Source organism: Eretmochelys imbricata, chromosome 2, assembly GCF_965152235.1.
Source record: "Eretmochelys imbricata isolate rEreImb1 chromosome 2, rEreImb1.hap1, whole genome shotgun sequence".
Classification (NCBI taxonomy): domain Eukaryota; kingdom Metazoa; phylum Chordata; order Testudines; family Cheloniidae; genus Eretmochelys; species Eretmochelys imbricata.
This window is the reverse complement of record NC_135573.1, coordinates 37,111,176-37,135,905: the sequence shown is the minus strand read 5'-3', so window position 1 is coordinate 37,135,905 and position 24,730 is coordinate 37,111,176. Positions and strand designations below refer to the sequence as shown.

At 40.7% G+C, this 24,730-nt stretch overlaps 1 protein-coding gene across 1 annotated transcript in view; it reads right to left on the bottom strand.

The window, feature by feature from the left end:
• Window positions 1–24,730, bottom strand: part of UBR5 (ubiquitin protein ligase E3 component n-recognin 5) — a 142,136-nt gene that overhangs the window by 96,016 nt on the left and 21,390 nt on the right. Inside the window, exons 2-7 of the mRNA XM_077809900.1 lie at window positions 17,657–17,701; window positions 17,108–17,189; window positions 16,857–16,933; window positions 15,877–15,996; window positions 9,233–9,422; window positions 5,759–5,918 (exon numbers count right to left, since the gene is read on the bottom strand). Of these exons, the coding sequence (XP_077666026.1) occupies window positions 5,759–5,918; window positions 9,233–9,422; window positions 15,877–15,996; window positions 16,857–16,933; window positions 17,108–17,189; window positions 17,657–17,701 (674 nt within the window). The remainder of the gene's footprint in view (window positions 1–5,758; window positions 5,919–9,232; window positions 9,423–15,876; window positions 15,997–16,856; window positions 16,934–17,107; window positions 17,190–17,656; window positions 17,702–24,730) is intronic.

The window sequence follows — 24,730 nt, the reverse complement described above, 5'->3', positions numbered from 1 at the left end:
TGTCAGACCATCCGAGCACAAACAATGGTGTAGGAAAAAGCAATGACCTTGCTGTCCAAATGTCTACCAGATCCTTCCATACACACACCAGAGCAGCCTAACCTCATTGTACCTTGTGGCAGCTCTCTACAAAGGAACAAGGTGGTCTAAATCCACCACCAGTCTGTCCCTGTCCATCCAAATGGCTACAGTGCACATCATCCCAGCCCTTTTCAATAGAATTAAGCTATAGGGAGCATCTCTTGGAGAAAGCTCTCAAGCATTCATCCAAGTTGAATAACCTGCTTCCTCTTCCTCAGCTCTTCTATCAGAGATGGAAATTTCCTATACAGGACAGCTAGAATTTAACAGGCATCCCTCCAGCCATCTCGTTCATCCGCAGGTGGGAAATCTTTTTCAGTAGATAAGTTACAAGTCAGCACAACTCCTCCAAAAATTTGAACAAATATTTAACAACTCAAACATACATACATTTTTGGCTCCTGAGTCATTAAGAAAAAACAGGAGGAGGGCACAATAGCAAACATTTATCTTTCTTCTTGTAAGACCAGTTCCACTTCAAAAGATAAAATTTCATAAGATGACATTTTAAAAACTAAAGGAGTCCCTTCTTTCTTCCATTCTCTACACCATCAAATATATGTATTACATAAAATTTTGGATGGAGGAGCCAAATCCTCAGTATCCTTCTAAGAGCCTTCAGGTATTTTCTTTGAATTCTGTGGAGATACAAATAGATTCAGCAAAACTAAAACTTTGCCTAAGAAGTTTGGGTGAGAGAACACAATATTCCATTACTTATTCACGGAATTCTGCCACATGATTTTATGCTCCATTGTTCAAGAATTCTATCCAATTTGGTCACTCATGTTTCCAGCAATGTTAACTCATGATCATATATTTCTCATTGTTGAGCAAGATATTATGATCCTGATAGCTCTGTCCAGCTAAGAAGGGATTTATACCTACTTCATCTGAATGAGCTACCAGTGAAAACTGTGGTAAAGAGAAAACTAATTTTGACCAAGTCCAAATAGTTCAAAAAGTGCACCAACAGCAATCTATAACTTTAGAAAACAACTCATCACCGCACACATTTGTCGGTATTGTGTCTGGATATTGTCCACCTTGGAGATCATTTTAAGAAAAAAATGGTTATTCTTCAACTCGGAAAATTTTTAGGGACCCCACTTTTCATCTTTTTCTTATGTTCAGCTCAGGGAGCTAACTCATACTCACTATGATGTCATACAAATACACCAGACAGTGCTGCACCTCTAAATCTTCCATATTTCTTCCTTCTGAACAATCAGAACGTTAAGGAACACATTATTTTATGTTCCACTATCCAAAGCAATAAGTAATGTCACTGCAATTATGTTTCACAAGTTTCCCTAAAATCAATTGACATCCAACACATCTCAGGAGCTTCTAACAAAGTGGCTGATGCACTCTCCCATGAAAGTTTCCCAGAATCAACTGGTTAAAATCGTCCTTGAGATGTGGAAAATATTGTTAGTCTTTATGTACTTGGTAGTATATTTAGAGGTGCATGTGTCTTATTAACTCTTTTTCCTAGAGCTCCAGGAAGAAATCCCAGCCAGCATTTCACCCTAGCTGTGATTTGGGGGGCGTGTCATAAATATAAAGGGAAGGGTAATCACCTTTAAAATCCCTCCTAGCCAGAGGAAAAATCCTTTCACCTGTAAAGGGTTAAGAAGCTAAAGGTAACTTCGCTGGCACCTGACCAAAATGACCAATGAGGAGACAAGATACTTTCAAAAGCTGGGAGGAGGGAGAAAAACAAAGGGTCTGTGTCTGTCTGGGTGATGCTTTTGCCGGGGACAGAACAGGAATGGAGCCTTAGAATTTAGTAAGTAATCTAGCTATTATGTGTTAGATTAGGATTTCTTCAAATGGCTGAGAAAATAGCTGTGTTGAATAGAATGAATATTCCTGTCTGTGTGTCTTTTTTGTAACTTAACGTTTGGCTAGAGGGATTCTCTATGTTTTGAATCTAATTACCCGGTAAGGTATTTACCATCCTGATTTTACAGAGGTGATTCTTTTTACTGTTTCTTCTATTAAAATGTTTCTTTTCAAGAACTGAATTTTTTTTCATTGTTCTAAGATCCAAGGGTTTGGGTCTGTGGTCACCTATGCAAATTGGTGAGGATTTTTATCAAACCTTCCCCAGGAAGTGGGGTGCAAGGGTTGGGAGGATTTTGGGGGGAAAGACGTTTCCAAACAACGCTTTCCAAATAAAAATAAACCCAGATAAAGTTTGGTGGTGGCAGTGGAAGTCCAAAGGCAAAGGGTAAAATAGTTTGTACCCTGGGGAAGTTTTAACCTAAGCTGGTAAAAGTAAGCTAGGAGGTTTTCATGCAGGTCCCCACATCTGTACCCTAGAGTTCAGAGTGGGGAAGGAACCTTGACAAATGTATTCTTCACGCTGAAAATGAGAACCAGGTATATGTGTTTCACATAAATTGCTATGGAGGAACAAAATAAAAACCTAATTAACTAGGCTCCCAGGATCATTTTTACGTTCTGGAGAATCACCGCATTTTATTAGAACACAAAGCCCCAGGCAAGATTACAAGCTGGCTCACTTGCCGTGAGTTGCCAGCTAAGAGCTGAACCAGGACACCTGATCATGCCTCTGCCAAATGGTACTCTTCTTTCCATAGTCTCATTTACATTGCTTTGTTTTATTTATTAGTAATGTATTCAATGGAGTCTCCTTATTTTGCCACCAAACAAGATTAGATTTTTTTTAAACTAGGTCATGAAAGCAAGCATGCATACATAAGAAAAGCAAAAGCATTAATTAAAGGTGACCTGAAAAGGAAAAACAAACTGGGCTTATACCCCTTTTTTGCTTTTTTTGATGATGTTTAAAAAAAATGCCTGAATGTACTGCCAAGTGTTTTCTGCTCTCCCATTTTTAACATTAAAAATTCAAGTCAACTCTTATATTTCCTAAAAAACTATGGCGATTAAAGTACTAATGAAATTATGGCAAATAATATACAAAAAGCTGCAAATTGCATAATTGAGGGGGAAGGGATTTTCTACTCAGATTTTAAAATTATTTTGTTTTTTAAACACTTATTGAACTCTAATGAACACTTTTTTAAAAAAAGGCACTTCCATGCTTCGCAGATGTGGAGCAATAACCGGCTATAGTGGATCACAGAGCACCAGGTGCCCATCAGGGAGAAAGGAACAATATGTGGAGATTTCAATACCATATCCTTATAATTAAGGGGACAGAGTTTATTTTAAATACTTCTGAAGAACTCAATAAGCCCTCCAGCCTTGACATTCCTGCTTTTCCAAGGTTTAAAATTAAGCAGAAAACCACAACTTTCAAGCATTCATTCTACATCATCAAAAACTAAAAGGCAAACTTTTAAAGAACAACTATTCAGGATCACCTTTAAAAAAAAAAAGTTACTTGGAGTTCTCACTTGAGAGACTGGATCGTAAATGTTGGTTTTATTGTAATTTTTTTCCTCTTCAAATCTATAGCACTGTAACTTCCAAAGAATATCCAGAGGCAAAAGGAGAGGAACAATTTCAGAAAATAAAGAAGGTTCAGAAGACTTAGGGCAAGGTTATGCTTGGTGTGAATGAGAAATCAGATAATCAAAAATTCAATTTGTATCTGTTATGGAGTCTTCTGAAGGAGAGTGTCACTATTTTTTCCACAAGAGATGCGGGAAGGTATTCTGGTCCACCATTTTTCCTGGAGCCTATACTTTATCCTAATCCTAACAATTAACTTGACTCTGAAGAGCTAGAAGAACTGCTAAATTTGTAAGCAAAATTCAATATACAAAAGAATAGAGTCACAGGCATATAGTCATCATATTTTTAAAGTTGGCCTCCTGGCATGTCCAGATCTTGACTACAGTTAAACACTCCTTGAAGGGTGACAATTCTTAGTTATCTACTTTAGTTTTTAAAAAGCTAATGTAGTTTATGAAAGACAAGGGAAAGCATATTCTGAGGACTGGGAATTCTGGATTAACTTTGCCCAGACTGGAGCTGAAGGGTGTCAAAAGGGCCATTTCTGTTGTCATTTCCAATCCCTTTCCCCACAAAAAATTTGAAAATAAATCCATTTTCTCAGGGGTGGTAGAGGGTAAGATGAGGAGAAAGATTACAATTTTAATGTCAGGAAGTTTCAGTCTTATCTGGAAAGGTTTGGTCTTTCCAAAGGGAGGATCATAAAAAAAGTTAGCTAAGGAAGGAACAGTTTTCTAGGCATTTACTGAAAGCTTACACATTGTGCTCATGACTAATTATCTTACATTGATTCAAGACAGTCTAGAGTCATCAGCTGAAGTCACAGTACTCGCAAACAGAAACGGGTTGCAAGTCATAGATTGTCAGATGGTCCCTGCAAGCTTGCCGCTATAATCTGAAGTAGCACTAAATCAAGAGAATCATGAACTCAGCACAGGATTGCGTTGGAAAGAAACTCTGGTCTAAAGAGTGACCAAGGGGGCTTACCTCCAAAGCTGAAGGCAATTTCAGGATTGATGCATCCTTGTTTTCTCAGGAGTAAGAATATTTACTTTGAATAAATTTGGGAAGACAGTAAAATGAACTTATTTCCTCAACTACATCTCTGGCAGATAGATTGTGCAACTAATTACTAACGAGAGAGATGGAACAAAAGTGCCTTAATTTGCTTTCTCTGTGTCTACAGATTCAACCAAAGGACTCTTGATTCTAAAACAAAATAAAGAAGTTTGTCAGATGCAAATGCAGGAAAACACACTTTGTCCAATCACATGGTAGATAAGATAGAGATGAAGGAAGCCCATGGGCTTCTTGGTGAACCAGATGAGCAGAAAAACCCATTAGAAAAATATAGTAAAATGTCATTCTATCATACAAAAAGAAAAGCTAATATGCACGCAGAGTTTAGACATTTGATTTTCATACTGTGCACCTAGCCAGAAAAAATAAACATTAGAGCTGGCTACTACATACTTCCAAGCATGTTTACTCAGTAAGAAAAGTCCAATTACGGAAATATTAGTCAATGCAAGAAAAGGCTGAAGGACTTTTAAAAGCAATTACACAGAAAAGACACTCTTTCGAAAAAGGCTCAACCAGCATGACAGCAACGCTCCAGCACTGCTATAAGATTCAGCTATGAGAATATTTTGAGGCTAAAGAACAGAAGTCCTCAATAAAACTGTCAAAGACTATTAAGCTACACCTTATTCAACTCTTACACAAAATAATATCTTAATAGAAAGCTGAACACATTTTTCTCTAAACAATGCATCTCAAAAGTTCACATTACCATATAAAGACTAAAATTAAAAAATCTGAAGAATTAATTTCTTCATTAGAATTAGCATCTATGGCAAACTGCATGGCAGTCATCTCACTGAACAGTAGCATAGTTTGTAATGCTGATGATATGAAGCCCAGCATCCAAAACTCACTTGTGTTACCCACAAATTAGTAAAGACAATAGTTAGTTTTTTTAAAACATCAAAGCTATTCCCTTCTCCGGGCTTCCCAGTGCAACCTGTTATCCATGTCTTAGACTGAAATCTCCTGGATGCAAGGACTATCTTCATTGTGTACCTTGCACAGCACAGAGCATATTGTTGATGTTCAAATACAGAGAACTGAGAACTTGTTTGCATTTTCAGATAACCCTTTTAAGACAGGAGAGCTCAACAGTATTTGAAAAATGGAAAAAAGGTAAGTATCATGATATACAAACCTCCAGGTAGATATGATTCACTTGCTGTGTCATCTCCATCATCTCCATCTTCATCATCACGGCTCAGCAAATTATTTACAGCAAGATTTACATCAAGATTTGTCCGCTGGAGTTCTCGTATAATGACACTTCTGGACTTTCCTTGTAAAACAACTTGTGCCTGTAAAATGCAGAACACTTATTTGTCATTTCCAATTCACCAACCACCACTCTGAGTGATTTCTCTCTACAAGAGCAAAATTTCCTGAAGTAACAAAAAGTTGGAGTGTGACTGCTGATTTCTCAAAAAGGCAAGCATAGTGTATGAAGGCCAAGGGTCAACATTTTGGTTCACCAGTACATGGAAATCAAGTCTCCAAATGAAAAGCAAGATTTTGGGTTTTGTAAGTCCCCAAAAGCCACATGTGATAGTTTGCATACGGTAATGAAGAACGCCAAGGTGAAGAAGCTAATGAACAAAAGTAATACAGCTGAAAGATAAACTAGTTTTATGGGAGTGAAGACTGCATTTTCATTCCTTTTCCCCCACATTTCCTTTAAAAAAACCCAACTGCCTTTTCACCTCTCAATATCACCTTCCGAAGTGATACTGTGAGAGGTGAAAAGTTATATACAGCTGTTATGCATTATTGCTGCTTGATTTCATTCTATATTCCCAGATAAAAAACAGATTAAGATGGAGTTAAGGTTGAAAGTACACAGTAATTTAAATTTTAGAGTATTATCTATTTTACTCTAAAAATTACCATGTGTACTTTCAACCTTAACTCCGTCTTAATGTGGTTTTTATCTGGGAATATAGAAAAAAATGGGAATGTAGTAATTATCACACAACCAAGAGTGCTAAACCCAGGACATTCATAATTAAACTTAAAAAAAAATACAAATGGGTTAAGGTATGGAAGTGTGCAGTTGGGGCACAGGAACAACCTTAACACTGCCCTATCACACCATGTAATAACAGAATTATGATTAAAACATTTTAAAACTTGTGCTCCTAGATTGGATTCAACCAATTTTTAAAGAAAGATCCCCCTGCCCCCCATTTCTTCCCTTCAGGATGCAAGGGGGACAGCATTAAGGTTGTCTGGGTGCCCTCACTATGCATTCACATATACCTTAACAGGATTAATTTCTTTTAAGTTTAAACTTTGGAAACTCAGGAAAACAATAGTAAAATGTTTGGTTTGGGGATAATTCATTTCTTATAATATAGCTTTACCTTAAATTATTGATCTGTATGTTCAACCATAATCCTGTTTTAAGATGTTTGTGTCTAGGAATATTTTGGTGGGTCTTTCTTTAATTGAAAATTTTCATATATTAAAAACTAAACAAGAAACCTAAGTGTGCCCATGTGATATTTCTGTGATTTGAAGATAAAAAGTAACAACCTTAAATCATTACTTTTTTTTAAATTAACTTTTATGGCCAAAAATCGCTACTATGCTCCGGCTGCTTTATGCCACTCAGGTGCAGCACAAAGCAGCCAGAGCATACTGACTGGTTGAGAGAGTTTACAGGTGCTTTCTTGCATCAGAGTAGTGTAAAGCAGCTAGCGTATACATCTAGTTCGTCCTCCCTTCTGCACCCACTGCATTCCCCTAAGCGCATATGTACACTTCTCTCCTTTCCCCTGTATAATCCCACACCCTGCTATCTTCTCTGTTGAATAGATCTGGTACAACAGCTTTTGGAAGGGAATATTTAGGATTAATGGGTTTTGGGTGAATATTTTTCATAACCCAAAAGTTCTTCTGTAAGAAGAGGGTGGTACATAAAGTCTTCTCCTTCAGAGACCCTCAAGAAAAAAAACCCATTGGTTCAAAAGTCAAAATGCTCTTGGGTAAGAGTATGCTGTCAGGAGGCTTAGAGAACCACCAGAACCACTGAGAACAAAGGGAGAGATGGTGATCATTATGGCGAGGCCAGGTTCTTCATAGAATTCTCTGTAGCAGATTATTCTTCAGCAGAGTCTGAAGAAACTCAGCTATGAAGAACAGAAAAAAAAAATATCAACCATAAAAAAGTTTTTCAAATGCAGCCTATATACCCAGATTTCAGTGACTTTTAGCTATTTAGGAAGTCTGAGGAGTCTATTATTCTGTTGTTAAAATCATTATGGAGAACAAAAGTGTTGGCCACTGGGTGCTAGATTTCTTAAAGGACACATTTTAAATTTCATTTTTAAACTACTGAACTACTTAATGGATTTACTCGTAAATTCTCAAAAAATTCATTTTATACTCAAAGAGTAAGGAAAGAACATACTGTACTTTTCTGTATACAAAGATGTTTAATCCCTGCTGTAAATGAAAATCTCAACTCACCCTTAACTATGGAGCTGAAACTGGTTCCATAATGTTGTTAATCCCTTCCTTTCTGCCAACACTGGCTCTCTCCCGCCTCTGTCTCATTCAAACACATGGGCTGCCATGCCCTCCTGTACAGACTTTTGAAGACTGAATTCTCAACCTGCTGCTTGCTTTTTTTTTTTTTTTTAAATAAAGTCTACCCTCCTTTGCTTATGCATCTTTTCCTTTTTCTTTGTTGAATCAGGTCTTGTAAAACTCCCTCAATCACTAATGACAAAAGCGTTTAAGCTTTTATACAAAAAAAAAATTCTAATGCAAAGGAAGTTTTCCAAATGTGAAATGAATGTAAGTGGATGAAGTGCTGTCTTCTTAAGTCTGCATGTAGCAGTAAAACTTACAAGAATCAGGTCAATTTCAATCGGTTGCCTACTGCTTTGATCCTTGAGGAAAGCAAAGAGCATGCTTAGGACAGCCTCTGATGACTATGGGAGGACTATCGAGTACTTACCCAACTGCTCTTACAATTCCAGGGGGTAAGAATGCCTCAAACTGACTTTCTTCCATCTGTATTGGACACTAAGAGTGTTACAGTTTCTAATGTGGACATGAGAACAGTTATCCAGGGCTTTGTGATCCGTGGGGATTGTGACCAAAGTGTTTCTATTGGACAAACAAAACAATCCCAACCAACTCCACCTCCTTTACCCTCCTTAACAGAGACTCATTTGCCTGTACTGTCAATAACCTTGACATCCATTCTTGAACACGAACTCTCCTCCTGCAACATCCCCCCATCAGCAGATTACCAACTCTATAACATTGTGTATGTATGCCATGCCTCATCTCCACCTCTAAGTTCTAGTCCTTGCCAACAACTCCCTCATGTGCAAACTCTCAGATCCAAAGTCGTCACCTCCCCATATCTACCATTCTCATCACACATTCCATTATGAGGAAACTGGCACTAGCGTGTCCTTGAAATATCAACTTGATAAATCTAAAAATAAAAAAATTCAGCTAGACAAGGTCAGGTTTTTCAGATACAAGAGGAAATTAAAAGGCAAAGAACACAATACCAAATAGAACCCCACCAACTATCGATCTTTAAGCAGTTTCCAAATGTTTATCCACTCAGGCAAAGTTCTGCCAGGTCACCTACCTGTGAAATGAGTTCCTCTGGAATTACTGATGCTGGAATCACTGGCTGTGGCTGACTACCCAACAGTCCAGATCCTCTATCACGTCCAGTGCGAATAACTCTGGTTTGCCTTCGGGAATCCCGAGCTCCAGCTGATGATCTACCAGACGATCCTCCTCCACTTCCACCAACCCCTGAACTCCAGCGGCTTCTAAGGGATTTACATTTTTATTATTTTAAACAGATCTGTACATTTTCTGAGCTATTTTAAAAGGGTAAAATGTATTGGATTTTATTCATTGGAATCTTCACATCAGACACCTTGTGGGATACATTTCATTTCTATCAGGCTGAGAAAAGTACAACTGAGGCTGAGCCATGTCACCTCCATGTAAAAGAGAGAAGAGCCTGTCAGCTTGAATTCTCAGTTGATTTCTCCAGAGCAGTGATCTCTAACACTAATAAAGCATAAACAATGTAAACAGCAGTAAAACTGGCCAACTCAGAAGAACTGAAAGTGTAAGCTTGGGCTGTATAGAAGAAATTGTAAGAACAAGAATTTGGGGGTAATAAATTTTATTGTTCATGACTCTACACCAGTCATGAATCTTGGAGTTTCTAAAAGCAACAGTAACATCAACAGGAAAGTATTACATCCAACTGTGCATAGCATCATACTGAGAAGTGCCACATCAGAGGAGGTTGCCACATTCAGCCAACAGAACTTCAGAGACTGTCAAGACACTCAGCTGGCTGTCTTACAAATATCTAACAGCTCTTCTGACCTGTTCATCTAGAAGAGGCCACTACACAAAAGAAATGTGCCTTGAAGCATTCAGTCATTTCCCTGATGCTAAGGCCTTGTCTAAACTACGGAGGTAAGCTGACCTAATTTACTCAACTCCAGCTACGTCAATAACATAGCTGGAGTCAACATACTTTGGCGTCTACACTGTGCTGGGTTGACGGGAGACACCCTCCTGTCGACTTAGCTTATGCTTCTCGTTCTGGTGGAGTACCAAGTCAATGGGAGAGCAATCTGCGGTCGATTTAGTGGATCTTCACTAGATCCGCTAAATCGATCCCCGGTGCATCCATCACCACACCATCAATCCCCAGTAGACATGCCCTTAGACAAGCTTCTCCAACTACTCCTGTAGTCTATCTGCAGGGGACAGATGCTACCTGGTCTGAACCTATTCCATTTGGAACAGTTACTAACGCTTGGTATTTACTCCTGTATATCACTCCCAGGGGAATTCTGTGCCACTGCGCAATGCAGAATTTGCACAGAATTAATGTTCTACCCAGAATTTCCTTTCTCCTCCACAGAATTGGAATTGCAGAGCTGCTGGCTGCCACTAGGGGCCACTGGAGCTGGCAGAGCTCACCTCCCCAGCTTGCAAATAGAAGCCACTGCTTGTGGGAGGGGGAAGGAGCTGGAGGGTTCCCAGCAGCTGCAGTTCCCAGCACATCCTCAAGGAAGGAAGCAGTGTGAAGAAAATTCCACACAAGCCAGGAGCCCAGAATCAGACTTTTTTACCTCCTGGATCCCTGGGCTCTGGAAGGATAGGGGGTGTGAGTGTCTGGACGTGGGGGTAGGGTGCGCAGCTAGGCTGGAGGGAGGAGGCGGGGGAAGGAAGTGCAAGTGTCTGGGCTCAGGCAGCACTCAGCAACTGGGCTTGGGGAGGGGGGAGGCAGAGAAACAGGAGCTGGGTTGTCGTCGGGATTTCTTTAACTCTCTACTCCTGGGGGAGGTTTTTGTGTGTCTATTATTACAGACATAGTTGTTCATAGGTACTTTGTAATAAATTACCAAAATAATTGAAACTGGCATGATTAGATAGTGTTATTTTGACAAATAAAATATGTAGAATTTTAAAATATTGTTTATAGAATTTTTATTTTTTTGGAGCATGATTTCCCCAGGAGGAGTATATCTCAGTTCACAAGGGTGAGTAAACAAACATTCTTATTTTACTAGAGCCCTACCAAATTCATGATCCCTTTTGGTCAATTTTATGGTCACTGGATTTTAAAAAATCTTAAATTTCATGATTTCAGCTATTTTAATCTGAAATTTCAGGGTGTTGTGATTGTAGGGGTCCTGACCCAAAAAGGAGTTTTGGGAGGGTTACAAGGTTATGGTGGGGGGGTTGTGGTATTGCTACCCTTACTTCTGCGCTGCTGCTGGTAGAAGCACTGCCTTCAGAGCTGTGGGGCTGGAGAGCGCGCTGGGATCCCAGCTCTGAAGACAGAGCCACCGTCAGCAACAGTGAAGAAGTAAGGATGGCATGGTTTGGTATTGCCACACTTCCTTCCGCACTGCTGCCTGCGGGGCACTGCCTTCTGAGCTGGGTGCCTGACCAACAGCCACCTCACTCCAGCCCCCCCAGCTCTGAATGCAGTACAGAAGTAAAGGTGGTAATACCGCGATCCCCCTGCAACTCCCTTTTGGGTCAGGACCCCCAGTTTGAGAAACATTGAGCTCTCCTGTCAAATCTGTATAGTACAGGGTTAAAAAAAAGAGTCACACAAAAGACCAGATTTCATAGTCCACGACACTTTTTCATAGCCTTGGATTTGGTAGGGCCCTACATTTTATAGATAGGGTAATTGAGATTAACAGAAGTGACTTGTTCAATGTTAGTGCCAAAAAAAGGAACAAAACCAGATCTCCCAATTTCTAGATCCATCCTCAATCCACTCGATCACAGCTACCTTTTACTAGTTTAAAGCAGCCACAGAATTCCTTCAGATGGATCTATGCTGGAGTAAACCTAGGTAACTCGCAGCATGCTGAGAATCTGAAAGTCTCTCTAGTTTATCATTAGATAAGACCAGGTTTTGGAGGATAAATCAGCCATCCATTCCTTCAGAAAGACAGCTTTTCTGACCAATGTAGATGCTGTCATATTGCACACTGAGGCTTAAGGATATCAGATATAGCATCTCTGACAATTTAATCAACAGTATTAACAGAACTAGTTAGCAAGGATCAGCCTCATCTTTAACAGTTTCAAGAAGAGAAAATACAGAAGACCAAACATCTGATCGATAAAAAGAAATATATATGCTGTCTGAAGCAGCAACTGCTAAAAAGATTCCTAAAAAAGCAGTTCAGACACACACACACAGGTGCTGGATTTAAAAAAAAGGACTGGATGTCTAACTACAATTTTATAGCCCCACAGCACGAGCCTGAATCAGTTGACAGAGTCAGCTGTGGGAGTTATATCGAGTGTAGACACATCTATATCTTGTTTTTCACCTCCATCTGTGCAGTCCTATACTCCAGGATACAAGGAATTAGTCGGAATTATAATAGGCATATATTGTCTACATGGTTCAAATAGTCAAGTTATTTCTATCAATGCACAGTTCAAAGAGCATAGTTCTCAAACGGTACACAGTGGACTGCTAATGGTCTAAAGATGGTCTGTCACAATAAAGAAAAAGTACACAACTGAAACACATCATCCCAGAAAATAGGAAGCCTGTTAACAAGGCTCTGTTGGGTATTCCTTTGGCGTAAGCATCAACCATGAATTTCTTGATGGCAGCAAAATTGGAGAGAGAGCAAAAACACAAGTGAACAGAAGCAACCATACAATAACTTGGACAAATAAGAGCAGAGGCTTTGAAGCAGCAAGGAGAGATTTGCTACTAATATGTATAAACTTGTACATTCCAGGAGATAAAAATACAGAGAAGGTGCAATATTTGGGAGGAAAGGGGACTGGATGTAAGTTAGTATTGAATTAGACAAAGTTTATCTTCACTTAATTTCTAGAGGTCCTGTCTATATTGCACTTTCCCCTAGCTAGGAAACCATTTTTAAACAATTGCACAAAACAGTGTTTCTGCAAACAGTTATTCTGGCTAATGTGGGCTGACTATAACTTTGTTAACTCCAGTTTAAGCAGACATGGGACGTGGATCATGAGAGGATTTCTAGTTTAAGTATTCCATAATTTGAAAAAGTTGGAGAACCAATGTAGTACGGTAGATAATCCCTTTCACTACAGCAGTTAACATTTACTTTTGTTGTGCTGATTTGGCATCCTACAATTAGCCACTTTTGAATTGTTCCAGGGAAGGTCTGAAGCTCCTTAGGGTTGTTGTCCTGTTCATACAGCAGCATCAAGCATACTGACTGTGCTCAATTGAGAATATAATATAAAAATTCAATTTAGTGCTCTCTAGATCCCAGCTAGAAGCTGCATGCTTTAAGCGACACAAGAACTGTTCCAACACCAAGTTTCTACACACTTACAGATCCAGACATTTTTTAGTTTGCCTTAAAAATAAGATTAGGACAAAAGGCTCAGACTCTTTAACTGTGTTCCCTGTAAGCTCCTCGCTTAGGCAGCCGCGCAGGAGAGATTTAAGTGCCGCCCAGCTGATTAGCTGAGTGCGCACAGCCGGCAGCATGTGTTCAGGTGCCGCCCCCACCCAGGGATGAAAGTAACTTAAAGGATTTACCAATACTCCAGAGTCTTTAGGAGCGAGCGGGGCCTCAACCAGAAGAGGCGGGGCTTTTACATCCCTGGGCCCTTTAAATCAAGAGCCCCAGGCTCTGGCGGAGCTTTAAAGGGCCAGGGGCTCCGCTGCAGTAATGGCAGCCGGGAGCCCCTGGCCCTTTAAATCACCGCTGGAGCCCCACTGGGGCTCGAATGGCAATTTAAAGGGCCTGGGGCTCCAGCTGCCGTTACCGCCCCGGGCCCTTTAAATAGCCACCAGAGCCCCACCACCGCTACCCCAGGGCTCCGGGGATGATTTGAAGGACCCGGGGCAGTAGCGGCTACCGGAGCCCCGGACTCTTTAAATTGTCCCCAGAGCCCTGCTGCCGCTCCGGTGGCTATTTAAAGGGCCCAGGTTGGTAGCTGCAGCAGGAGCCCTGGGCCCCCACCGCCACTTCCCCAGGGCTCTGGCAGCAGGGCTCTGGTGGCAATTTAAAGAGCCCGGGGCTCCAGCCGCTGCTGGGAGCCCCAGGTCCTTTAAATTGCCATCTGGGGAAGCCGATCTGCCTCGGTATGGCACATGGGCTCTTGCCGGTACGCCATACCAGGGCGTACCAGCTTACTTTCACCTCTGCCCCCACCCCTGCGTTGCTCCTCCTGCTGGCTGCATAGAGCGGGGGATGGGTGAGGGTGCTGATGTCAGGGTATCCCCCTTCCCCGCCCATGTACCCCAGCTCCAAAGAGCAGAGGAGGGGAGACAACTGGGCTCAGAAAAGAGCAGGAGAGCTTCCAGTGAGTGTCTTAAAGAGACAGTGCACTGCTTTCCCCAGCAACCAGCACGCACGCATACACAGTCTCTTTCACACTCACCTCCCAACACATACTTGTATATTGTTGTTGTTACTTCTTGGTACTTCCTGCAATGCACATATATTCTCTGTAATTTTATTCTTTCGAAGTGTGTTTAGTGTTTTGACTGGTCTATGCATTTCATAATTTTTATTTCTCTTACACCTACATTTAATTGTTTGAGTAGTGAGTTCTAAAATGCTTAACCTTTCCTGGCTGGAGTAATTATCCCTATGGTAACTTTTTAAAAATATCCATTATATCTAGGTTTTTTGTTTCTACTGGAGGCGTACATACCTTGATGCACATATTTATTCCGCACATGGATGGAAAAAATTAGAGGGAACATTGCGCTCTACATAAATTTCATAGGGTTTCATTTCTTGCATTTTAAAATCATACAAAGCACTAGCTAAAGTTAGTTTATTCTTTGACATAAGTAAGGGACATATTCCACTTTGGTCAAAAGCCATTGCTTCTCCTCCATTTAACCATGCCGCAAAATTTCCCACATATTCAGGGACTATGGTTACAGAATTTCATAATATCCAGTGAAATATTCACTAACAAAATGTGGCAGTGTTCAAAATATCTTTAAAAAGTCACAGAATGCAAAATCTATTATGATTAAATAGTGGAGACTAAGGTACATAAATATATACACATTTGACTTCAATGGAACATCCATCAATTTGAAATCTAGTCAATTTAAAATAATGAAAACTAATGTAGTATTCCTCCGAATTCTTTTCTCGATTTTTGTGGTTTTGCAATCACTTTCTTTTTTTATTTTTATTATTATTTTTATTAAAGCAGTTTGTTTCCCCTTACTGTGTGAAAGACCTACACATACATGGTAAACCAACTAAGGTACACAGAAGGGCAAAAATAAAACTATGAACAGAATGTTGCCAAATGCACAAAATAAACCACAATTTTTTCCCTCTGGAATCCCTTTCATTTAAAAATTTTAAGTATTACTTTAATACTAGTAGTCTAAAAGATTTCCAGCAGAAGTGTGGTGTTTAAATAGACAGTGTCCCTTTAAAAATTAGTCATGGCCCAAAATTCAAACACCAATACTTTTTAAAGGACAACAACCAACAATATGAGTTTAGTTTTGGTTCTTCGTATTCTGAATTGGTTTTGTCCTGAATACAGGATATCTTCAAATCTTAGGTTCTGAGTGATGAGTTGTGATTTAATAAACAGGGTTTTTTAGTTGTGCCCTAGCTAAACAATTGCTGCATTTAAACTTCTTTCATACAAATTGTATACAATTTATATATGTGTATACACACATACCCAAATATGGTACAAAAAGATTGCAGCCTCAATCCTATCAAAACTTACCCAAGGGTGTTGCCTGCCAGTCTGCCCAGAGTTTCAGAACCAGACAGAAACCATGGGGAGTCACTAGTCCTGCCTGGCCTGGATGTCCTTCCTGCCCCTGAGCCACTGCTCAACTTTGAACTGAAAGTAAAAGATGGTAAATCAGTCACAAAACAATCCCAAATGGGTTAAGAACAACACCTGGAATCCCAGGTCTAAAGTCTCAGGGACTTAGTCTGGTAACATACCAGCTTAAGCAACACCCTTGGGGAATACTCCAAACTAATCTAACTGCAAAACAGTAAGGTGTATACTGAGATACGGAAAGCATGCCTAATAGATATTCATGTCAGCGATCCATTGTTTTCTTCTTACAAAAAAAACAAAAAAAAACCCAAAAACCCCACCTTTTCAATAGAATAACTGCAAACACATATTATTCTAAATTACTTTGAAACGAGGTAGCCTCTGAACTTCATGTTTAATTTAAGGTATATGTACAGACTGCAATTGTCAATGTTATTTCTGTAAACCAGAGGCAACAACTTGCTATTTTAGCATTAAAAAGATTGTTTTAAGCCCACATTTGAGTTATTTTGATAGTAGTCTTATCAAGAGCACTTACCTGGGCTAAAGTTAATGAAAGTCCTTCCAGTCGGGACCACTGTCAGAGTAGGTTCAATACGGGGCTTAAACACACAAGTCTGTTCCTTTCAGAAAGTTTTTTTTTATTATTATGTTAAAGAGATTCTGTAGGACTTTTATCATCATTTTGATACTAGGTATACCATTTCTTTCAACACAAAAATATAACTATCAAGCTAGAACTGAACTGTTTGACTACATCATCACAACCATTGTAGCACACCTAAAGATTTCCTACATGGTACTAGCATTCATTTTAAATTTTGAGGATAGATTTCAAAGACAAATATATAAGAAAATCCAGATTTATCCATTTCAAATATCTGATGAGTACAAAAAAAAAAAGTATTTCTTACCCATCATTATTGTCAGGTTTACCCAATTCCAGTCTGTCTGGCTGAACTGAAAAGCCAATCCTGCAGACTCTACCATCCTGTTTTTAAAATAAGAAAAACGTGTGTCCAAAATTGAAATGCAAGGCAGAATTAGAGAAAAATCAAGTCTTCAGTTGCTTAATTAATTCAGTTGCATTAATTTAATATTAAAAAGGATTATGTTTAACCGTATGGTTTCAAATTTGTTATGAGAACAGATCTGAGTAATTTACCTCAAGAAGAAATGCAGCATGATTTGGTCCCACCACACACTGTTTAATAGTAGCCTGTTCCAATACATTCAAAGGTGGGTGGCTGAAAAAATAAAAAGTGAGCATGTATAACATTTTAAAACTTTTGAACTCTGAACAAAAATTAAGTGCTATATGGAAGATGCAATGATGGTTACTGATATAAAACATTTAAAATGACTAAAAATGTACATTAGTTGAAGCAACTATGATGTATTTTCAGTCATTACGCATGGAAAAGGCAAAACAAAACCTTAAAAGGTGATAAAGGAATATTGTATAATTTTATTTCAGTCAGCAATAAAAAGTGGAGTCTATACTCCAAATTAAATTCAGTTTATGAGGTTGATGCTTACTAATAAATAATCAACAGCTAGACTTCCTACCTGGACAAAAGTTACCTTTTCAAAAATATATATAAAAAAATAAACATTAGTAGTAGAAATGTATATCTACAATGTAAACTTTTGCTTGTCAGTCAGAAAAATTGTTTTGCTGAATGGTTTTACAGCAACGGCTAATATGTCTTACCTATTTAAATTGTATTTGTTCAGCTTCTCTGAAACTTCCCTTAACCTGCAAAAAAAATAAAAAAAGTGCATGCTATATATATGAAAGATATCCTGTATTATATGCAAAGTTCACTTAATCAGAATATTTGTTTTGTGACATGATTTATTCTACTCAACCTCTTACCACAGCAGCATAACTCTACTTGCAAACACATGGACTGCCACTTAATAATGAAGTTACATTTCAGAACACAAGTCATAAGACAAATTGTGCAATTCAGTGTTGGACACAACATCAGCAGGCAACAAAGTTATATTATAGCAACGACTCACTACTAGGTAGTGATGAAACCCAGTACAAACACTGCAAGATGCCAGGACACTGCACTACAATTTTGCGGGAACCAGCCTCAATTCAACAATCTACTTTAGGATTTTATGCTGCCACCCATTACCACAGAATCCAAGTACATCTTTTTGCTCCCATTTCTCACTCATTTTTGGTTGTTGGAAAGAAAAGGGCATACATTATTCCTGTCTTGTCACCATACCCTTCCTAGCCAATACATATTACGTAACACAGGCAAACAATGATTAAGGCTGCGATTTAGTCACGGAATCCGTGACTTCCAAAGACCTCCGTGAGTTCAGCTCTCCCCCAGGAGGCGACTACCACCACTCCTGGCTGTCAGTGAAGGGGGACGATGGAGCTCCAAGGCCCCATGGGTGGTGGGGGTCCCTGGAGCCTGCACCCAGCTGCCCAGGCTCCCCATTTTGTCATGGATATTTTTAGTAAAAGTCAGGGACAGGTCATGGGCTTCCCTGACTTTTACTAAAAATATCAGTGTGGAACCATGGAAGATTTTAAACCAACACATGATTCTCAAATAAAAAAAAGTGAGGGGAGGGGGAAAAGCTCAAATATAAACATTGTCAAATAAAGAGATAAACGATAAATGCAACTTGATGTAGGAGATCAAAATAGGTAGACAATTCAGAGAAATATTTATTATTCAATAGTGCCAAAGATATGGACCCAGCTCCAAAAAGCTTAAAAAGTCTAACATTTACACAAACATCTCTGAGATGCTCTTTATGACACCTAATTGATTGAAAGATCTGAGCTTGAACAGAACCCACAAGAGCATGTATCCAAGGCCAAGGGCTGCTCCACAGATGGGACAGAGTCCTCAGGGACCATGCAGTAACTTCCATTCCCCCTCCCCATCTCCGAACAACGTTTGAACGTTTGTTTCTAGGCAGTGAAGCACTCTCAGATTGAAGATGCTTACAGTGTAATTTAGCCAACAGATAAGCAGGAGTTCAGAGAGTGCTTGCTCTAATTCTCTCTCCTCAATGATCACGGTGCCTAATCTTCAGAATAAGAAGATTCAAAGACTTAGGATCTACACACTTTGGTTCCAAATGTCTGCCAGATTTAAAGGTAATACTTTAATTTTGTTGGGAACCAAAGCCACGGGAACTCTTACCCTATCAACACTGTACAAATACTGCCTGGATAAGGAAAAACTAAATGCATATAACAGTCTTTATGGAGAAAAGGGGTAAGTCTGGTACAGAGAGCATCTTCTCTGTAAGCAATAGTCTCCCAAGCATTTCAGAGCACAGGAACACTTGAACGCCTACACTGCAATGTGAGGTGTGAGTGCAGCACATGTAGACATAGCTAAGTGAGCTGCAACATGCTCTATGGCCCTCACCCCCAACAGGCACCTTGGATTCATGATCCCCAGTCTCTACACCAGGATCTTATTGGGCCCTGAGGAAGCAGCATTATGGCTATCCTCCCCCATCTGGATATAGGACATTTAAAGTCTCTTTACACCACACTCCAGATCTTTTATGCAGCATAAAGGAAATGAAGCAGAGGTGAAGATCTCTCCCTCAATGTTTAATTACAATCCATAAATGGGCGGAGGTATAAATCAGGTATAAAGGTATAAATCAGGACATGCTCACTTGTATTAGTAGGATTAGCAAAAAGATCAAAAGGTACCGTATGACCTTTATGTAATTAAACATTTAACTATTATAGGAGAGCTAGTACTCCCTCCTATAGTTAAGTTTGCCTAAAATTTTCATTATAAGACTCTTTTCAGTTGCTTATAACTCTGCCAAACATAAAATGTTCAAGTTGCAATTCTCCATGCCAGGTGTTTGCCTAAAAAAAAGTTTCATTTTTATTTACTTAATCATTTTTTAAAGTTTCAACTAGAACTGTTCAGATGTTTCCAAGCAACAAGATTAAGAAAAAATGTTTTTAACCCATGTTACAATTCTTGCAACTCTTTTGTTGAGAAGCTCTAGCGCACACATGCTTTGGAGACAATGTGGAGGGGGGACGATGCCTTTCATACTCTCTGGTGTGGGGGATGTGCCTTTTGTCACCCCTATGAAAATTCACTCAAATTTGACCAAGTTATGAACCTTCAACAAATGACAATTCACACATCCTCAGTAGAGGCTTGTTAAAGTTTGACAGTGATATACAATCACCAACCACCTGACCAGAATGGTGATGGTAAGATTAGCAGGGCTGTAAAAATAGAAAACCCAATAATAATTATCCCCAATAACTCAAAAACTCAATAATCCCCATATTAACATATCACCTCAGGACAAGATGTAGAAATAAAGTTTCTTGACACCCCAAATAACTGCTTCTTGGAGCAGCTAGGTCCTGGAACCCACAAAAGGAGAGGCAATTCTCGATTTAGTCCTAAGTGGAGCACAGGATCTGGTACAAGAGGTGAATATAGCTGAACTTCTTGGTAAGAGCAACCATAATATAAATTAAATGTAACATGCTTGTATGGGAGAAAACACACCAAAGAAGCCCACTACAGTAGCATTTAACTTCAGAAAGGGGAGCCACACTAAAATGAGGATGCCAGTTAAACAGAAATTAAAAAGGTACAGTCACAAGAGTGAAATGCCCACAAGCTGCACGGAAACTTTTTAAATAAGTCATAATAGAGGCTCAGCTTAAATGTATTCCCCAAATTAAAAAAACATACTAAGAGAACCAAAAAAGTGCTACCATGGCTAAACAAAGTAAAAGAAATGGTTAGAGGCAAAAAGGCATCCTTTAAAAACTGGAAGTTAAATCCTAAGGAAAACAGAAAGAAGCATATACTCTGGCAAGTCAAGTGTAAAAGTATAATTAGGCAGGCCAAAAAGGAATTTGAAGAGCAACAAGCCAAATGCTCAAAATCTAACAGCAAAAAAATGTTTAAATGCATCAGAAACAGGAAGCCTGCCAAACAATCAGTGGGGCCACTGGAAGATTGAAGTACTTAACGGAGCACTCAAAGAAAACATGGCCATTGTGGAGAAGCTAAATGAATTCTTTCCATAAGTGTTCACTGAAAAGGATATGAGCAATTCTTTTTAGGTGACGAATCTGAGGAATTGTCCTTGATTGAGGTGTCAGTAAACGAGGTTTTGGAATAAACTGATAAATTAAACAGCAATAAGTCACAAGGACCAGATGGTATTCACCCAAAAGTTCTGAAGGAACTCAGATATGAAACTGTAAACTACTTACTAACTGTGCTACGTAAGCTATCACTTAAATCATCTTCTGTACTAGATGACTGGAGGATACCTAGTGAGACAGATTCTTTTAAAATGACTCCAGAGGTGATCCTGGCAATTACAGATTGGAATGCCTAACTTCAGTACCAGGAAAATTGGTTGAAACTATAGTAAAGAACAGAATTATCACACACACGGATGAACATGATTTGTTGGGCAAGAGTCAATGTTGCCTTTGTAAAGAGATATCATGCCTCACCAATCCATTAGAATTCTTTCAGGGAGTCAAATAAACACATGGACAAGGGTGATCCAGTGGACATAGTGTACCTGGACTTTCAGACAGCCTTTGCCCTGGCCTACACTACGAGTTTAGGTGGAATTTAGCAGCATTAGATCGATTTAACCCTGCATCCGTCCACAAAATGAAGCCTTTTGTCAACCTAATGGGCTCTTAAAATTGATTTATGTACTCCTCCCCGACGAGGGGATTAGCGATGAAATTGACATCGCGGGGTCGAATTTGGGTTCATGTGGACGCAATTCAATGGTATTGGCCTCCGGGAGCTATCCCAGACTGCTCCATTGTGACCGCTCTGGACAGCACTCTGAACTTGGATGCACTGGCCAGGTAGACAGGAAAAGTCCTGCAAACTTTTGAATTTCATTTCCTGTTCGGCCAGTGTGGCAAGCTGATCAGCACAGGTGACCGTGCAGATCTCATCAGCAGGGGTGACCATGGAGTCCCAGAATCGCAAAAGAGCTCCACCATGGACCGACTGGGAGGTACTGGATCTGATCGCTGTATGGAGAGATGAATCCGTGCTATCAGAACTCCATTCCAAAAGAAGAAATGCCAAAATATTTGAAAAAAATCTCCAAGGGCATGAAGGACAGAAGCTATCACAGGAACCCGCAGCAGCGCAGCATGAAACTTAAGGAGCTTAGGCAAGCCTACCAAAAAACTCAAGAGGCAAATGCCCGCTCAGGGTCAGAGCCCCAGACATGCCGCTTCTATGATGAGCTGCATGCAATTCTAGGGGGTGCCCCTACCACTGCCTCACCCCTGTACATGGACTCCTGCGAGGGGGGAGTCTCATGCAACAGAGATGAGGATTTTGGGAACGAGGAAGATGATGAGGAGGGGGAGGTTGAAGATAGCGCACACCAGGCAAGTGGAGAAACCGTTCTCCCCGACAGCCAGGAACCGTTTATCACCCTGGATCCAATACCCTCCCAACCTGGGCTCCTGGACCTTGAAGGCGGAGAAGGCAGCTCTGGTGAGTGTACTTTTGTAAATATAATACACGGTTTAAAAGCAAGCATGTTTAATGATTACTTTGCCCTGAAGACTTGGGATGCATTCGCGGCCAGTACAGCTACTGAAAAAATCTGTTAACGTGTCTGGGGATGGGGCAGAAATCCTCCAGGGACATCTCAATGAAGCCTTTGCAAAAGGTTTCTGGGGAGGGCAGCCTTATTGTGTCCTCCATAGTAGGACACTTTACCACAGGAGGCCAGTAGCACATAGTCTGGAATCATTGCATAAGAAAGCATAGCAGCATGTGGTCGGGGGTGTTTGCTGGCATTCAAGCAACATCCGTTCTTTATCTCTCTGTGTTATCCTCTGGAGAGTGGTATCATTCATGGTCACCTGGTTGAAATAGGGGAATTTTATTCAGGGGACATTCAGAGGTGGCCATTCCTGCTGGGCTGTTTGCCTGTGGCTGAAAAAAAATCATCCCCGCTGTTAGCCATGCGGTGGGGGGAGGAGTGAAACTATCATCCCAGAGAATTTGGGGGGGGGGGGAGGGGTTAGTTGGGTTTGTGCTGCACATTAACATGAAAACATCAGCCCCTCCTTTTAAACGGCCAATGTGTCTTTTTCAATTTTAATCTCCTTTTTTTCCTCCCACAGCTGCAAATGTTTCAATGCTGTGACTAGCATCTCCGTCGAAGAGGCTAGCGCAGATAAGGCGAAAAAACCGCACTCGCAATGAAATGTTCTCTGAGCTCATGCAGTCCACCCAAACTGGAAGAGCCCAGTAGAATACGTGGAGGCAGACAATGTCAGAGTCCAGGAAAGCACAAAATGAACGCAAGGACAGGAGGGACGCGCAAGAGGATAGATGGCTGGAGCAACAGAAGAAGTGGCGGCAGCATGAGGAAAGGAGGCAGGATGCAATGCTGAGGCTATTGGAGGATCAAACTGATATGCTCTGGCGTATGGTTGTGGTGCAGGAAAGGCACAGACCGCCACTGCAGCCCCTGTGTAATCAACCACTCTCCTCCCCAAGTTCCATAGCCTCCTCACCCAGATGCCTAAGAACGCGAGGGGGGGGGGGGCGCGCTCCAGGTACCCAACCGCTCCACCCCAGAGGACCGTCCAAGCAACAGAAGGCTGGCATTCAATAAGTTTTGAAGTGCAGTGTGGCCTTGTCCTCCTCTCCTCTCCCACCCCACCTGCTGCTTCCCTCCTTCCCCACCCCTCCCAGGCTACCTTGGCAGTTATCCCCCTATTTGTGTGATGAATTAATAAACAATGCATGAATTTGAAACGACTATTGCCTCTGCAAGCAGTGATTGAAGGGGAGATGGGAGGGCGGTTGGCTTAAAGGGAAGTAGAGTGAACCAAGGGGGCGGGTTTTCATCAAGGAGAAACAAATAGAACTGTCACACTGTAGCCTGGTCAGCCATGAAACTGGTTTTCAAAGCTTCTCTGATGCGCACCGCACCCTCCTGTGCTCTTCTAACCGCCCTGGTGTCTGGCTGCGTGTAATCAGCGGCCAGGTGATTTGCCTCAACTTCCCGCCCTGCCACAAACGTCTCCCCCTTACTTTCTCAGATTCTGTGGAGCATACAGCAAGCCGTAACAACAATGGGAATATTGGTTTCACTGAAGTCTAACCGAGTCAGTAAACTGCGCCAGCGTGCTTTTAAACATCCAAATGCACATTCTACCACCATTCTGCACTTGCTCAGCCTGTAGTTGAACAGCTCCTGACTACTGTCCAGGCTGCCTGTGTACGGCTTCATGAGCCATGGCATTAAGGGGTAGGCTGGGTCCCCAAGGATAACTATAGGCATTTCAACATCCGCAACGGTTATTTTCTGGTCTGGAAAGTAAGTCCCTTGCTGCAGCTGTTCATACAGACCAGAGTTCCGGACGATGCGAGCGTCATGTACCTTTCCCGGCCATCCCACGTTGATGTTGGTGAAATGTCCCTTGTGATCCACCAGTGTTTGCAGCACCATTGAAAAGTACCCCTTTCGGTTTATGTACTCGCTGCCTTGGTGGTCCGGTCCCAAAATAGGGATATGTGTTTCGTCTATCGCCCCACCGCAGTTAGGGAATCCCATTGCAGCAAAGCCATCCACTATGACCTGCACATTTCCCAGAGTCACTACCCTGGATAGCAGCAGCACAGTGATTGCGTTAGCTACTTCAATCACAGCAGCCCACACAGTAGATTTGTCCACTCCAAATTGATTCCCGACTGACCGGTAGCTGTCTGGCATTGAAAGCTTCCACAGG